This window comes from Nerophis lumbriciformis, linkage group LG16 (assembly GCF_033978685.3).
Source record: "Nerophis lumbriciformis linkage group LG16, RoL_Nlum_v2.1, whole genome shotgun sequence".
NCBI classification, from domain to species: Eukaryota; Metazoa; Chordata; class Actinopteri; order Syngnathiformes; family Syngnathidae; genus Nerophis; species Nerophis lumbriciformis.
The window spans coordinates 8165892-8184598 of record NC_084563.2 but is presented as its reverse complement, the minus strand read 5'-3'; the positions used below and the strand labels follow the sequence as shown (position 1 = coordinate 8184598).

The 18707-nt window shown below is 36.9% G+C and overlaps 1 protein-coding gene across 1 annotated transcript in view; it reads right to left on the bottom strand.

Annotated features, from left to right (window-relative positions):
- The window catches only part of pdgfc (platelet derived growth factor c), a 158969-nt gene that overhangs the window by 60 nt on the left and 140202 nt on the right, over nt 1–18707 (bottom strand). The window contains exons 4-6 of the mRNA XM_061976590.1: nt 2862–3060; nt 2568–2788; nt 1–454 (exon numbers count right to left, since the gene is read on the bottom strand). The exon at nt 1–454 is cut by the window's left edge and continues 60 nt beyond it. Of these exons, the coding sequence (XP_061832574.1) occupies nt 335–454; nt 2568–2788; nt 2862–3060 (540 nt within the window). The 3' untranslated portion in view covers nt 1–334. The remainder of the gene's footprint in view (nt 455–2567; nt 2789–2861; nt 3061–18707) is intronic.

Sequence of the window (18707 nt, the reverse complement as noted above, 5' to 3'; positions counted from 1 at the left end):
AATACACGAAGAGTTGCTGCAGGGAATCCGAGATAAATAAGTGAAGATGAAATAAAAAAAAACAAGAAGAAAGATAAAATGGAGTCTTACTGTACAAACACATGACGTGTGTCATAATAATGTGTCAGGTCTGCAGAGTAAATACCAATAAATAGTAGAAACAAGGTGTCTTTGGTAGAAAACAGGGAAAGTGAATATTTACACGCAACCATTTGGTGTCATTAGCGAAAAAAAAAAAAAAAAAAAGATCTGTTATTGTTGACGACAAAAAGTCCATTTTTAGTCTTCCGCTCTTTGTTGACGTTGAGTACGATTCGCCCGATCGGCGCGACGGCTAAACGTGTCCGACGTCGTCTTTGCACACGCAGGCGCACTCCTCGTGGTGCTCCAAGGTCACGTCAGTCATGGACTTCTGAAGGCCTCGACCTCCACTTCTGTGCTTCAGCAGCAGAACCTGGCCACCGGCAAACACAACACATTTATCTGGACAAACTTTTGACTGTGTAGAACCAATAAATGACTGGAGGATGCCCGGCGGGGTTCGTTGTGGGCGTCTACGGTTCATTATGATGCCTTTTCACGGGCCTTAAACATATTCTCACACTGAGAGAATTGATGACACCCAAATTTGACAACGTTTACGAGTGAAGATGCCAACTGGGATACATGGTGGTCGTCTACCAGCATGCAAAGTGCAAACCCCAAAAGCAGTGAAGTTGTCACGTTGTGTAAATGGTAAATAAAAAGAGAATACAATGATTTTCAAATCCTTTTCAACTTATATTCAATTGAATAGACTGCAAAGACAAGATATTTCATGTTCACACTGGTTAACTTTGTTATTTTTTTGCAAATATTAGCTCATTTGGAATTTGATGCCTGCAACATGTTTCAAACAAGCTGGCACAAGTGGCAAAAAAGACTGAGAAAGTCGAGGAATGCTCATCAAAGACTTATTTGGAACATGTCACAGGTGAAGAGGCTAATTGGGAACAGGTGGGTGCCATGATTGGGTATAAAAGCAGCTTTCCATGAAATGCTCAGTCATTCACAAACAGGGACGGGGCGAGGGTCACCACTTTGTCAACAAATGCGTGACCAAATTGTTCAAGAACTACATTTCTCAACCAGCTATTGCAAGGAATTTAGGGATTTCACCATCTACGCTCCGTAATATCATCAAAAGGTTCAGAGAATCTGGAGAAATCACTGCACGTAACATTGAATGCCTGTGACCCTGGATCCCTCAGGCGGTACTGCATCAAAAAGCCACATCCGTGTGTAAAGGATATCACCACATGGGCTCAGGAACACTTCAGAAAACCACTGTCAGTAACTACAGTTCATTGCTACATCTGTAAGTGCAAGTTAAAGTGAAGTGAATTACATTTATATAGCGCTTTTCTCTAGTTACTCAAAGTGCTTTACATAGTGAAACCCAATATCTAAGTTACATTTAAACCAGTGTGGGTGGCACTGGGAGCAGGTGGGTAAAGCGTCTTGCCCGAGGACACAACAGCAGTGACTAGGATGGCGGAAGCGGGGATCGAACCTGCAACCCTCAAGTTGCTGGCACGGCCGCTATACCGCCCCAAGTTAAGACTCTACTATGCAAAGCCATTTATCAACAACACCCAGAAACGCCGCCGGCTTCGCTGGGCCCGAGCTCATCCAAGATGAACTGATGTAAAGTGGAAAAGTGTTCTGTGGTCTGACGAGTCCACATTTCCCAAATTGTATTTGGAAACTGTGGACGTTGTGTCTTCCGCACCAAAGAGGAAAAGAACCATCTGGATTGTTCTAGGCGCAAAGTGTAAAAGCCAGCATCTGTGATGGTATGGGGGTGTATTAGTGCCCAAGGCATGGGTAACTTACACATCTGTGAAGGCACCATTAATGCTGAAAGGTACATACAGGTTTTGGAGCAACATATGTTGCCATCCAAGCAACGTTATCATGGACGCCCCTGCTTATTTCAGCAAGACAATGCCAAGCCACGTGTTACAACAGCATGGCTTCATAGTAAAAGAGTGCGGGTACTAGACTGGCCTGCTTGTAGTCCAGAATTGAAAATGTGTGGTGCATTATGAAGCCTAAAATACCACAACGGAGACCCCCGGACTGTTGAACAACTTAAGCTGTACATCAAGCAAGAATGGGAAAGAATTCCACCTGAGACGCTTCAAAAATGTGTCTCCTCAGTTCCCAAACGTTTACTGAGTGTTGTTAAAAGGAAAGGCCATGTAACAAAGTGGTAAAAATTGCCCATGTGACAACTTAATGATTATTTGCACACAAAAAAAAAATAGTTTCTCAGTTCAACAAAAAATATCTTGTCTTTGCAGTCTATTCAATTGAATATAAGTTGAAAAGGATTTGTATAAATGGCATCTTGGAGCATCTTGAATGCTAATATTCATGATTTTATCCACTTTTACATGAAGAATGATGTGTACTTATGTGAGAAAATATGACATAAATGTATTTTGATGGCTTCTTTTGAACCGCCAACTAGATCCTTTCCACCTTTTTAAAGCCACTTTTGGTGCTACGAATGATCTTTTCACCTGGTGGTATTTCTTGGCGGTCCTGGCAGGCACGCACTGACAGTCGTAGCAGCGGTGCGAGCAACAGGCACAGTTTCCGCCACAGCGCCTCACCAGGAGGCAGCTGGGCCAGAAGATGGCGTCGGTCCTCCTCAGCTCCTCGCGCAAGGACGCAGAGAAGTTCCTGGGCGTGCAGCTGTAGAGCTGGGCTTCCTCCCGCAGCAGGTTGAGGTCCACCCCTCCTGAAGGAGCAGGAAGGGAACAAAAACCCCATCAGAACTGGTCTGCGCTGCGCACTAAAACCAGGACGAGCACCTCTGGCCTTCTTGTTGTGGATGAAGGACTTCCCGAGCACGTGCCACGTTGGTTTGTACAAGTCCTCCATGTCCAGCTGCCAGCGCTCCGGTTCCAAGTACTTCATCACCTCCTCCACAGTCCTCAGACCCGACACGGCAGCAGACAGGTCCTGGATGTCCTGCTGGGAAGGCGGCGGCACAGCTGGAGCTTCTGGAACCTGAAAGATAATCAACCACCGTTGCAAAATCTGTTATTAAACACCTAGAATGGACTTATGCTGTCTTTAAGTTGAAGTGGAGTGGCAATTGTTGTTTTGAAGACACCCAGTGGTCACAATATATCATTAAATTAATGGATTTCTGAGGCAGTAATTTGCATGATGCGGACACGTTTGTTACTGGATACTTTCTAATACACTTCTGCGTTCTGCATGTGTAAGTAATATGCAACTATAATTATTTGATACGTGTTTATATTGACAAAAATGTTGTTCTATTGTTCAATGATTAATAAGTATGGATAGCTTGTGTGTTATTGTGCGCTTAGCTGTTGTGTAGCTGCTAGCTCCTAGTAGCCTATTCACCTTTTGTATCAATTCACATTCCAATTGTTATTCTTATTAAATCCTAATAAAAAACGATTGAAAAATAGATATAATTAAAGAAAAAAAATAGATATAATTTTTTGTTTTTTTGGCTGTTAAAACATTTTATCGCGATAAATCGCATTTTGTTCAAAGTTAACTCAAATTTAATCACAATAATCATAATAATAATTGAGCAAAATATTTAAAAAAAAGTGTTCTTATTGTAGGACATTTAGATATTAACTGGCTGTCCAGCTTTGCACAAGTAAAAACGCTGCACGGCGGCTTGTATCGCACATGATATCACACACACGTAAATGCAGTGCAGGACTGCTTGTATCGCACATGATATCACACACAAGTAAATACAGTGCAGGATGGCTTGTATCGCACATGATATCACACACAAGTTAATACAGTGCGGGACTGCTTGTATTGCACATGATATCACACACAAGTAAATTCAGTGCAGGATGGCTTGTATCGCACATGATTTCACACACGAGTAAATACAGTGCAGGACTGCTTGTATTGCACATGATATCACACACAAGTAAATTCAGTGCAGGATGGCTTGTATCGCACATGATATCACACACGAGTTAATACAGTGCAGGACTGCTTGTATTGCACATGATATCACACACAAGTAAACCACCGTTGCAAAATCTATTATTAAACACCTAGAATGGACTTATGCTGTCTTTAAGTTGAAGTGGAGTGGCAATTGTTGTTTTGAAGACACCAAGTGGTCACAATATATCATTAAATTAATGGACTTCTGAGGCAGTAATTAGCTTGATGCGGACACGTTTGTTACTGGATACTTTCTGCCTTAGAGACGTTGTATGTGTAAGTAATATGCAACTATACTTATTTGATACTTGCTCTATTGTTCAATGATTAATAAGTATGGATAGCTTGTGTGTTATTGTGCGCTTAGCTGTTGTGTAGCTGCTAGCTCCTAGTAGCCTATTCACCTTTTGTATCAATTCACATTCCAATTGTTATTCTTATTAAATCCTAATAAAAAACGATTGAAAAATAGATATAATTAAAGAAAAAAAATAGATACATTTTTTTGTTTTTTTGGCTGTTAAAACATTTTATCGCGATAAATCGCATTTTGTTCAAAGTTAACTCAAATTTAATCACAATAATCATAATAATAATTGAGCAAAATATTTTAAAAAAAGTGTTCTTATTGTAGGACATTTAGATGTTAACTGGCTGTCCAGCTTTGCACAAGTAAAAACGCTGCACGGCGGCTTGTATCGCACATGATATCACACACACGTAAATGCAGTGCAGGACTGCTTGTATCGCACATGATATCACACACATGTAAATACAGTGCAGGACTGCTTGTATTGCACATGATATCACACACAAGTAAATACAGTGCAGGACTGCTTGTATCGCACATGATATCACACACAGGTAAACACGCTGCAGAACGGTTTGTATTGCACATGATATCACACACAAGTAAATACCGTGCAGGACTGCTTGTATCGCACATGATGTCACACACAGGTAAATACAGTGTAGGACTGCTTGTATTGCACATAATATCACACACAAGTAAACACGCTGCAGGACTGCTTGTATTGCACATGATATCACACACAAGTAAATACAGTGCAGGACTGCCTGTATTGCACATAAAATCACACACAAGTAAACACGCTGCAAGACAGCTTGTATCGCACATGACATCACCCACAAGTAAATACAGTGTAGGACTGCTTGTATTGCACATGATATCACACACACGTAAATACAGTGCAGAACTGCTTGTATTGCACATGATATCACACACAAGTAAATACAGTGCAGGACTGCTTGTATTGCACATGATATACAAGTAAATACAATGAAGGACTGCTTGTTTTGCACATGATATTACACACAAGTAAATACAGTGCAGGACTGCTTGTATTGCACATGATATGACACACAAGTAAATACAGTGTAGGACTGCTTGTATTGCACATGATATCACACAAGTAAATACAGTGCAGGACTGCTTGTATTGCACATAATATCACACACAAGTAAATACAGTGCAGGACTGCTTGTATTGCACATGATATCACACACAAGTAAATACAGTGCAGGACTGCTTGTATCGCACATGATATGACACACAAGTAAACACGCTGCAAGACGGCTTGTATCGCACATGATATCACACACAAGTAAATAGTGCAGAACTGCTTGTATTGCACATTAAAACACACACAAGTAAATACAGTGCAGGACTGCTTGTATTGCACATTAAAACACACACAAGTCAATACAGTGCAGGACTGCTTGTATTGCACATGATATCACACACAAGTAAATACAGTGCAGGACTGCTTGTATTGCACATGATATCACACATAAGTAAATACAGTGCAGGACTGATTGTATTGCACATTAAAGCACACACAAGTAAATACAGTGCAGGACTGCTTGTATTGCACATAATATCACACACGTAAATACAGTGCAGGACTACTTGTATTGCACATGATATCACACACAAGTAAATACAGTGCAGGACTGCTGGTATGCTTTTATGTATACATACATACATATATATATATATATTTTTTTTTAAATGTATGTATTTTATTGAAATTATTTTATTATATTTAATTTTATATATGTATTTATTAATAGTGAAATATTTAACAATTTTGAAAATCCCACTTAGAATATTCAACAGATTATTGTTAGAAACAGAAAAAAATTGAAATAAAAAAAAACGATCCATATCTGTGAAGTTCACTTATAAAGTTTATTATTTTTATGACGCGTCACTATTTATTTGTAACCAACAACAACTAAAAACTCCAATTCATTACTATTAAAAAATATGTAAACAATTATTTTCCCTAATAAACGCCTTATCCTTAATAACTGGTACTTTCTGCAGTTGAGTATTTAAATTTAAAATATTCAGTAACATGAGTACTACTTTTATTCCTATTAACATAATTACTCTACTCACATTATTCAGACTATTTTAAATCATTTTGTATAATAATAATAATAATAATAATAATAATAATAATAATAATAACAATAATAATACTAATAATAATAATTATTATTATTATTAATAATATTAATAATAATAATAATAATAATAATAATACATATTATTATTAATAATAATAATACAAATAATGATAATAATAATTATTATTATTATTATTGTTATTATTGTCATTATCATAATAATAATAATAATATTAATATTAATAATAATATTAATAATATTAATAATAATTATTATTCTTATTCTTGTTATTTTCATTATCATATCATAATAGTAATAATAATAACAATTGTTATTATTATGACTCTTATTACACTGCATGTGTGGCAGCAGACGTCCTGGCTACTCAGTACAAAGACTGATGCTGTTGTCTTCCCAAAACGCGGACAGGAAGTTAATCCGTTGGAGCGTTTGCCGGTGTGTCGACCGCTCGCTAATCTCATGTGACTGACAGCTAGGAGGCGCCATTGTGACACAACAAAAACACATCTTAAGGAAGGAAAAAAAACAACATGGCAGCCTGATATTTCCTTTCAGCCTCGGGGGAAAAATATTTTTGTTGTTGTAAAGAACAGACCAAAAAAGGGAATTATTGTGGTTAAAAGCTCTACTTTGGTCCAGATGCGTGACATTAGTTAATTAGCCTCTAATGCTAACAACACAAAGTGGTAATATGAGGTCAGGTATTTATGTTGAATAAAAATATCATACCACTAATTCTTTTACATTACTGTGTTATTTTTGTATGTGCAGTACAAAACCAGCGGTGAATCATAAGCGATGACGACATAGACCTCAAACACCAACTGCATCTGCCTTCATTTTGTCATGAAGTCATTGTTGTAAAAATAACTGATATAAATGTACCAACATCCTACAATTTTTACAAATACATTTTTATACAGTCTTGGTCAAAAGTGTACATGTACTTGTAAAGAACATAATGTCATGGCTGTCTTGAGTTTCCAATCATTTCTACAACTCTTTATTTTTTTGTGATAGAGTGATTGGAGCACATACTTGTTGGTCACAAAAAAACATACATGAAGTTTGCTTCTTTTATGAATTTATTACGGGTCTACTGAAAATGTGAGCAAATCTGACCACAGAACTTTCTTCCAGAAGGTCTTATCTTTGTCCATGTGATGTCAGATGAAACAAAAATGGCCACAATACCCAGCAATATGCAACGGAATACAATGATCATAATACTACCACCACCATGCTTGACGGTATGTGTGGTGTTCCTGGGATTAAAGGCCTCACCTTTTCTCATCACATGGACAAAGATAAGACCTTCTGGATGAAAGTTCTGTGGTCAGATGAAACAAAAATGGAGCTGTTTGGCCACAATACCCAGCAATATGTTTGGAGGAGAAAAGGTGAGGCCTTTAATCCTAGGAACACCATGCTTACCGTCAAGCATGGCGGTGGTAGTATTATGCTCTGGGCCTGTTTTGCTGCCAATGGAACTGGTGCTTTACAGAGAGTAAATGGGACAATGAAAAAGGAGGATTACCTCCAAATTCTTCAGGACAAGCTAAAATCATCAGCCCGGAGGTTGGGTCTTGGGCGCAGTTGGGTGTTCCAACAGGACAATGACCCCAAACATATGTCAAAAATGGTAAAGGAATGGCTAAATCAGGCTAGAATGAAGGTTTTAAATTTGGCCTTCCCAAAGTCCTGACTTAAACGTGTGGACAATGCTGAAGAAACAAGTCCAAACACATTTAGCTGAACTGCACACATTTTGTGGTCGAAAATTCCAGCAGAAGTTTGTGGATGGCTACCAAAAGAGCCTTTTTGCAGTGAAACTTGCCAAGGGACATGTAAGCAAATATTAACATTGCTGTATGTATACTTTTGACCCAGCACATTTGCTCACATTTTCAGTAGACCCATAATAAATTCATAAAAGAAGCAAACTTCATGAATGTTTTTTGTGACCAACAAGTATGTGCTCCAATCACTCTATCACAAAAAAAATAAGAGTTGTAGAAATGATTGGGAACTCAAGACAGCCATGACATTATGTCATACTTGCCAACCCTCCCGGATTTTCCGGGAGACTCCCGAAATTCAGCGCCTCTCCCGAAAACCTCCCGGGACAAATTTTCTCCCGAAAAACTCCCGAAATTCAGGCGGAGCTGGAAGCCACGCCCCCTCCAGCTCCACGCAGACCTGAGTGACGTCAGGTGCGCAACACCACGTAAATCGTTGGCCAACCAAAAAGTAACCCCAAGTACGCTATAGCCAACATTCACCAGGAGATGGCAACAGACAAACATAGATCACTCTATTACATTCCTCCCCTTTTAGAAATGTATAGAAGTTACTCAAAATAAATAAACAACCCAACCAAAAAATGCAACAGCTCAATTAAAAAACTGTACTCAAGCCACATTTTTTTCTTTTTTTTTTTAGTACTGAACTCTTAACCCTCATTTGTAAAAATTAACATGCTTATTATACAAACAGTATTTGTACACCTTTAACACAGATTTTTATACTGTCTTCAGAGATTCAGTTTTTTTGGTGGTACTCGAAACCTTTCTGGGTACCTGCGAAAGGGTGTTCAGCATGGTTGGAAAACTAGTGACAGAGAATAGAACAAGGATGGACAATTCAACCCTTAACTCAACAATGAGTAGATGAGTGTTATGTGTGTGTATATGTGTAAATAAATGAACACTGAAATTCAAGTATTTCTTTTATTTATATATATATATATATATATATATATATATATATATATATATATATATATATATATATATATATATATATATATAAAATAAATATAAATATATATATAGCTAGAATTCACTGAAAGTCAAGTATTTCTTATATATATATATATATATATATATATATATATATATATATATATATATATATATATATATATATATATATATATATATATGTCTTAATAAGGTTATCCAAAAAATAGTGCTCGATACCGTAGTAGAGCGCAATATATGTATGTGTGGGAAAAAAATCACAAGACTACTTCATCTCTACAGGCCTGTTTCATGAGGGGTTCCCTCAATCATCAGGAGATTTTAACACATGAGCCAATCACCACGCCCCTACGCCAGCCTGTACCCACCCACTCTGTGCCCTATGTAAACCATGGTATGTGAATGCTCCCATTAAAATCTCCTGATGATTGAGGGAACCCCTCATGAAACAGGCTTGTAGAGATGAAGTAGTCTTGTGATTTTTTTCCCACACATACATATATATATATATGAAATACTTGACTTGGTGAATTCTAGCTGTAAATATACTCCTCCCCTATTAGCCCCGCCCCCAACCACGCCCCCGCCCCACCCCCCGAAATCGGAGGTCTCAATGTTGGCAAGTATGCATTATGTTCTTTACTGTACGTAAACTTTTGACCACGACTGTATGTGGGGGGTCTCCATTAGCTGCGCTCTTGCTAGCATACCCAAAATAATCTAAGGAATCAGATAAAGGCGATTGTTCGAAACTTCCGATTTATAATCCCTTGCTTCCAGTAATTGTTTGATCCGGACTGTATTGAGTGGCGGGAACTTTAAATGCGCGATTATGGTTTCTGCACGGACTCTGCGATAGAGTGCACATGCGAGCGATGTTGTGTGAAATGATTAGTGAGGCGGCTAAAACGTTTTATTTTGACCAACATGTTACAAGATCGATTTCAACGTCGATGATTTATTAGAACATAAGAATCAGAAAAACAGTTGTTTATTTCAACTAGTTTACCTAAAATACGCATTGAGGCTATTAGGAGTGTTTTAGTCCTATACCTAGGACAGGGGTCGGCAACCCGCGGCTCTAGAGTCGCATGCGGCTCTTTAGCGGCGCCCTAGTGGCTCTCTGGAGCTTTTTCAAAAATGTATGAAAAATGGAAAAACATGAGGGGAAAAAAAATCTATTTTTTGTTTTAATATGGTTTCTGTAGGACAGTGGTTCTCAAACTTTTTTTGTCATCCCCCACTTTGGACAAGGGGGAGTTTTCAAGCCCCACCTGCCCCCATCGCCCCAACAGAGCGCTAATGCCAAGCTTTAACATTTTCAAATTTATTGAACATCAAGTTGTATACATTCGAACTCAATAACATAAAATAACATTAAGTTCAATAATAAATAAAATAACTGTGCAGCTGTGGTATAACTTGCATCAAGTTCAATAATAAATAAAATAACTTCCATCAAGTTCAATAATAAATAAAACAAAAGTGTTATAACTTGCATCAAGTTCAATAATAAATCAAAAAAAGTGTTATAACTTGCATCACGTTCAATAATAAATAAAAAAAACTGTTGTAACTTGCATCAAGTTCAATAATAAATCCAAAAAAGTGTTATAACTTGCATGGCGTTCAGTAATAAATCAAAAAAGTGTTATAACTTGCATCAAGTTCAATAATAAATCAAATAAAAGTGTTATAACTTGCATCAAGTTCAATAATAAATCAAAAAAAGTGTTATAACTTGCATCAAGTTCAATAATAAAAAAAAGTGTTATAACTTGCATCACATTCAATAATAAATCAAAAAAAGTGTTTTAACTCGCATCAAGTTCAATAATAAATCCAATAACTTGCATCAAGTTCAATAATAAATAAAAAAAAGTGTTATAACTTGCATCAAGTTCAATAATAAATCAAAAAAAGTGTTATAACTTGCATCGCGTTCAGTAATAAATCAAAAAAGTGTTATAACTTGCATCAAGTTCAATAATAAATCAAATAAAAGTGTTATAACTTGCATCAAGTTCAATAATAAATCAAATAACTTGCATCAAGTTCAATAATAAATACAATAAAAGTGCCACTTTGCAATCTTTGCAAAAAAAAAAGGAGGAGCTATGCATTTGGCAAGACAGGGCAAGTGACAGCACTTTCCCCCAGGAGAGCCACCTTGCTTCACTGTGAAACAGCACGGCTGTATGATCAGCTCCCATTTCCTCACACAGTGCAGAGAACAGTCGCGCTTTCAGTGGTCGTGTTTTGAACAAATTTACCGCGCTCACAACATCTGTTAAAACCTCATTGAGTTCGGGGCTGAGCTGCCTTGACGCGAGTGCTTCCCGGTGAATGACACAGTGCGTGCCCGTCACATTTTTGTTTCTCTGCAGGCGCTGGCTCTGGCTCGACGACCTTTGAGGTGTGAGTCACAAATGTATATATTTGTGTAATTGTGATCCACACATTAGCCTGCTACCCATCCGCTCGAAAGTTTGTTCCGCTTAGCCCCGCCCCCATTAGTTACTGTTGCTATGTCTGTCAAACTTTCGCTCCTACCGAGAAATATAAAGCCTACAGTAAAACTACTTTCTATTTATTTATATAGAGGATTTCACAGACAGAATCACAAAGTGATTTACAGTGTGTATAGAAAATGAAAGCATAGTAAAAAAAAATAATCTAAAAATATAATAATTTAAAAAAAAAATTAAAGTGAAATTTCCTCCCGTTCCTCGCGCCCCACCTGTCATGTCTCTATTCCCCACCAGTGGGGCGCGCCCCACACTTTGAGAAACGCTGCTGTAGGAGGACAAACATGACACAAACCTCCCTAATTGTTACAAAGCACACTGTTTATATTAAACATGCCTCACTGATTCGAGTATTTGGCGAGCGCCGTTTTGTCCTACGAATTTTGGCAGTCCTTGAACTCACCGTAGTTTGTTTACATGTATAACTTTCTCCGACTTTCTAGGACGTGTTTTATGCCACTTCTTTTTCTGTCTCATTTTGTCCACCAAACTTTTAAGGTTGTGTATGAAAGGTGAGTTTTGTTGATGTTATTGACTTGTTGGAGTGCTAATCAGACATATTTGGTCACTGCATGACTGCAAGCTAATCGATGCTAACATGCTATTTAGGCTAGCTGTATGTACATATTGCATCATTATGCCTCATTTGTAGCTATATTTGAGCTCATTTAGTTTCCTTTAAGTCCTCTTAATTCAATTTATATCTCATGACACACTATCTGTATGTAATATGGTTTTAAATTTTTTGCGGCTCCAGACAGATTTGTTTTTGTATTTTTGGTCCAATATGGCTCTTTCAACATTTTGGGTTGCCGACCCCTGACCTAGGAAAATCTCAGATTTTTTCACCAAAAATTGGATTTCAGATTTTTTTTCTCTACTTTTTAAAGAAAACAATGAATACAAATGACAGCGATAATTCAAAACAAGTTTCAATTTTATTTTTATCAAAAACTAGTACCATATTTTCCGGACCATAGGGCGCACCGGATTATAAGGCGCACAGCCGATGAATGGTCTATTTTTGATCTTTTTTCATATATAAAGCGCACCGGATTACAGGGCGCATTAAAGGAGTCATATTATCAATATTATTATTTTTACTAAATGTAAAAGACTTCCTTGTGGTCTACATAACATGTAATGGTGGTTCTTTGCTCAAAATGTTGCATAGATGATGTTTTACACATCATCTTCAAGCCGCTTTCTGACAGTCGCTTCCGGATGCGCCGTTTTGTGGGCGGTCTTATTTACGTGGCTCACCTTCGACAGCGTCTTCTCCCCGTCATCTTTGTTGTAGCGGCGTAGCGTGCAAGGACGGGAGTTGGAAGAAGTGTCAAAAGATGGCGCTAACTGTTTTAATGACATTCAGACTTTACTTCAATCAACAACGGAGCAGCATCTTCTCATCCGGAAACAAAAACACCGGGAAATGTGTCCTGTGAAAAAAACGGAACTTATTAGAACTCTCTAAAGTTCCTTGGGTGAATAATGTAAACTCACTACACCGGTATGTTTTAGTGCTTTCACGGCGAGTTTACTGACAGATATAAGTAAGAACTTTACACTACTTTATATTAGAAATGGCAACAGTGGAGGATGAATGTCACATAACAAGAAGATAGAGAAAAAGAAGAAGTTTATAAACTACGGCGTCAGCATGGACTACAAAGGCGAATGTGCACAATTTTTCAGGACTTATGCAGATCCCAAATACAGATCAGCAAGTACCAGAATGCAAGAAAAGTTGCTTTTGCATAATATTGCGAAAACAAAACGCCAGATAATATGTCTTACCTTATACACACACCATAATAATACCTGTATTTTGAAGGTGGTGTGACTTCATAGCTTACCAAAGTCGAACTAAAGCATTTTGATAGATTTTTGAGCGCCGTGTGTAATGTTCTGTATTTTCAATGGAACATATCAAATGTCGGTGTTGTTTACTTGAGTCATATTGCCATCACAGTGCAGTCTACAGGTATCTCTTATGTTTGACTGCCATCTACTGGTCACACTTATCATCACACCATGTACCAAATAAAATAGCTTTGAGGTCGGTAAGCAAAACCAGAATGATTCCTTACATTAGGCACACCGGGTTATAGGACACACTGTCGAGTTTTGAGAAAAAAAAAAAGATTTTAAGTGCACCTTATAGTCCGGGAAATACAGTAATTTATTTCAATGATGTCTCTTTCGATAATTGAATACATTTATTGCAACAAACAATCTTCGTCCAAGCACCCTAAACGTTGTTTATAAACACGTCTGGCCTTTTTTTTGTTGTTTTTATTGCTACTTTAGACAAATCCACTGCCAAGTTGAACAAAGGTAAACCTCTGGATGTTGCCCACACCTCCTCGCACGTGAAGCACATCTGTGCGCTAACGAGGACTCCTCGTTAAGGAGCCCGGCGGAGATGAATGGACGGGAATGCGGGCTCTTGGCAGCGCGTTTACAGTAGCAGCAAATTAGCCGCAGCCTTGGCAGAGTCCGGCAGCGCCGACTGGAAGTCATTAACGGCCTATGAATTTTGACGGCGAGATACCCCGCCAATTAGCCGCGGAGGGAGACGCCGAGCAAAGCAATCCTTCAGCGGCGAGAAGAAAGATTTAAGGACGAAGTGAAAGCTCGGCGCTTTTTGGCACGTGTAATTGAAAGCAATTAAGAAGGACGCTAGTTTTCCACCTAAACTTTCAGGGATTCCTGAGACTTCCGGAAAGTAATGACCAGAGGAGGGTAGAGTAGCCAGAAATTGTACTCAAGTAAGAGTACTGTTACTTTAGAGATTTATTACTCAAGTAAAAGTAAGGAGTAGTCACCCAAATATTTACTTGAGTAAAAGTAAAAAGTATGTTGTGAAAAAACTACTCAAGTACTGAGTAACTGATAAGTAACATACACACATATATATATATATATATATATATATATATATATATATATATATATATATATGTATGTGTGGGAAAAAAATCACAAGACTATTTCATCTCTACAGGCCTGTTTCATGAGGGGGGGTACCCTCAATCATCAGGAGATTTAACGTATATATATATATATATATATATATATATATATATATATATATATATATATATATATATACTGTATATACACACACACACACACATATATATATATATATACACATATATATATGTACATACATTGATATATACAGTATATAATTTATATTTATTTATTTTGCCATTTTTGTTAACATGTTAAAGGTGTTTTAATGAATATACATGCATGTTTAACACATATAGATTCCTTTCTTTCATGAAGACAATAATATAAGTTGGTGTATTTCCTGATTCTGATGACTTGCATTGATTGTAATCAGACAGTAGTGATGATAACGTCCACGTTTTCAAATGGAGGAGAAAAAAAGTTCCTCCTTTCTGTCTAATACCACATGAAAGTGGTTGGTTTTTGGCATCTTATTTGTCCAGCTTCCATATTCGTTTTTATACACTTTACAAGAAATACATTGGCGGCAAACTCCGTAGCTTGCTAGCTTGTTTGCGCTGGCTTTCGGAGACTCTTATTTTGAAAGCGCAGGCGCGATGGAGCGGCACTTTTATTGTGAAGACAGGAACTGTGCAGTCAGTCTTTAGGCTTTTGACGGGATGTACGGTTGAAATAAAAAAGGGTCTTTTTTCCTTCACACTTTTGATTGATTGATTGGAACTTTTATTAGTAGATTGCACAGTACAGTACATATTCCATACAATTGACCACTAAATGGTAACACCCGAATACGTTTTTCAACTTGTTTAAGTCAGGTCATGTGACCCCTGGCTCTGTTTGATTGGTCCAACGTCACCAGTGACTGCATCTGATTGGTGGAACGGAGTGAACGTCACCAGTGACTGTATTTGTTGAAACGCAGGCACTATGAAGGTCTGTCTGACAGACCAAAACAAACAAAGCGTGCATTAACAGATCGATAAAAAATAGTAGCGAGTAGCGAGCTGAATGTAGATAAAAGTAGCGGAGTAAAAGTAGCGTTTCTTCTCTATAAATATACTCAAGTAAAAGTAAAAGTATGTTGCATTAAAACTACTCTTAGAAGTACAATTTATCCCAAAAGTTACTCAAGTCGATGTAACGGAGTAAATGTAGCGCGTTACTACCCACCTCTGGTAATCACATATGATTTATGGGGGGGATGGGCACAGAGCGATGATTTGCTTTGTCAGTATCAGTATCGAAATGTTCGCAAACAGAGGGGTTTGAGAATCCAGGTTCCACTCTAATAGGTTTTTTTTTTTTTTTTTTCAAATTAGGAATGTGTCACGCAAAAAGTGCTCAAGTCTTCATTTTGCATACTTTTGCCAGCACCAACGTTTTGTAACCAAGAATAAAATCATAGAAATATGATACATGTACTTTGTCGAAGCATCTGATAAAGTCGTGTTTAAGTTTCATCTCATTGCACATGACTGTGGTGCGTTCGAGGACCCCTTGATAAAGTCTGAAACAGAGGTATCGCTAGTTTCTTAAGACAGGGGAGGATTAACCCACAGATTCACTGATAATGATATAAACTAGGGATGTCCGATAATGGCTTTTTGCCGATATTGTCCAACTCTTTAATTACCGATACCGATATCAACCGATATATACAGTCGTGGAATTAACACATTATTATGCCTAATTTGGACAACCAGGTATGGTGAAGATAAGGTACTTTTTTTTTTAATTAATAAAATAAAATAAGATAAATAAATTAAAAACATTTTCTTGAATATAAAAGAAAGTAAAACAATATTTACAAATATTTTTTGCAAATCAATAATTGTAATTGACATTTATGTTCTATTTTCATATCAATTTTAAACATTATGTGCATGGATCTGATGATCTGATGAATATTTTGCACTTAAAATTAGGGATGTCCGATAAAGGCTTTTTTGCCGATATCCGATATTCCGATATTGTCCAACTCTTTAATTACCGATACCGATATCAACCGATATATACAGTCGTGGAATTAACACATTATTATGCCTAATTTGGACAACCAGGTATGGTGAAGATAAGGTACTTTAAAAAAATAAAAATAAAATAAGATAAATAAATTAAAAACATTTCCTTGAATAAAGAAGAAAGTAAAACAATATAAAAACAGTTACATAGAAACTAGTAATTAATGAAAATGAGTAAAATTAACTGTTAAAGGTTAGTACTATTAGTGGACCAGCAGCACGCACAATCATGTGTGCTTACGGACTGTATCCCTTGCAGACTGTATTGATATATATTGATATATAATGTAGGAACCAGAATATTAATAACAGAAAGAAACAACCCTTTAGTGTGAATGAGTGTGAATGAGTGTAAATGGGGGTGGGAGGTTTTTTGGGTTGGTGCCCTAATTGTAAGTGTATCTTGTGTTTTTTATGTTGATTTAATAAAAAAATAAAAAAAACGATACCGATAATAAAAAAAAAACAACAATACCGATAATTTCCGATATTACATTTTAACACATTTATCGGCCGATAACATAGGCAGGCCGATATTATCGGATATCTCTAGAATAAACATTAGGATAGTGATTTTTTTTAGTTATTGTGCACTGCAAAAAGTCAGTTTTCAATAAACAAGAAAAAAAAAATACAAAAATTAGGGGCATTTTATTTGAACTAAGCAAAATTATCTGCCAATAGAACAAGAAAATTCGGCTGGTCAAGACTTTCCCAAACAAGTAATATTAGCTAACCTCAATGAACCCAAAAATACCTTAAAATAAGTATATTCCTACGAATAACAAGTGCTCTTTTCTTGGTAGGAAAAAAAAGAGACCTTTTTGCTCAATATGTTGAAAAATATTCTTAAATTAAGTAAATGCTAGTGTCATTATCGTGACATAATGATATGCGCTCGGCATCATGATTTTTTTTTTCATGAAGTAAGAAATTGTTACTTTAAAAAAGCAGTTTTATACTTGTGAGTGTTGATGACACAGCTTTGCAACAGTTGATATTCTAGTTTCAAGCATGTTTTACTCAATATAGGTCATCAAATCTCAGCAACAATCTGTAATATCTTACTGAGATCATTTAGGAACAAAACACTTAAAACAAGTAAAACACTCTGACTTAACATCTGCTTGGTGAGAAGAATGATCTTATCAGACAGAAAATAAGCAAATATCACCCTTATTTGAGATATTTAATCTTACTTAGATTTCAGTTTTTGCAGTGTGGGTCGTGAAATTGAGAGGAATTAAGAAGGACGCGTCACCTTGACAACGAAGCGTTAGTTTTCCACCTAAACTTTCAGGGATTCCTGAAACTTCCGGAAAGTAATCACATGTTTTATAGGGGGGATGGGCACAGTGCGATGTGACCCGGGTAATATGCTTTATCAGTATCAGTATCCAAACGTTCGCAAACAGAGGGGTTTGAAATCGAGGTTCCACTTTAATAGTTTTTTTTTTTTTTTTTCAAATTAGGAAAGTGTCACGCTATTTATACCACTTGCAAAAAGTGCTAAATTCTTCATTTTGCATATTTTGCCAGCACCAACGGTTTTGGAACCAGGATAAAATCATAGAAATATGATACATGTACTTTGTTGAAGCATCTGATAAAGTCATGTTTAAGTTTCATCTCATTGCACATGACTGTGGTGCGTTCGAGGACCCCTTGATAAAGTCTGAAACAGCGGTATCGCTAGTTTTTTAAGACAGGGGAGTTTTAACCCACAGATGCACTTATAATGATATAAACGAGGGATGTCCGATAATGGCTTTTTGCCGATATCCGATATTGTCCAACTCTTTAATTACCGATACCGATATCAACCGATATATACAGTCGTGGAATTAACACATTATTATGCCTAATTTGGACAACCAGGTATGGTGAAGATAAGGTACTTTTTTTTTAAATTAATAAAATTAAATAAGATAAATAAATTAAAAAAAATTTC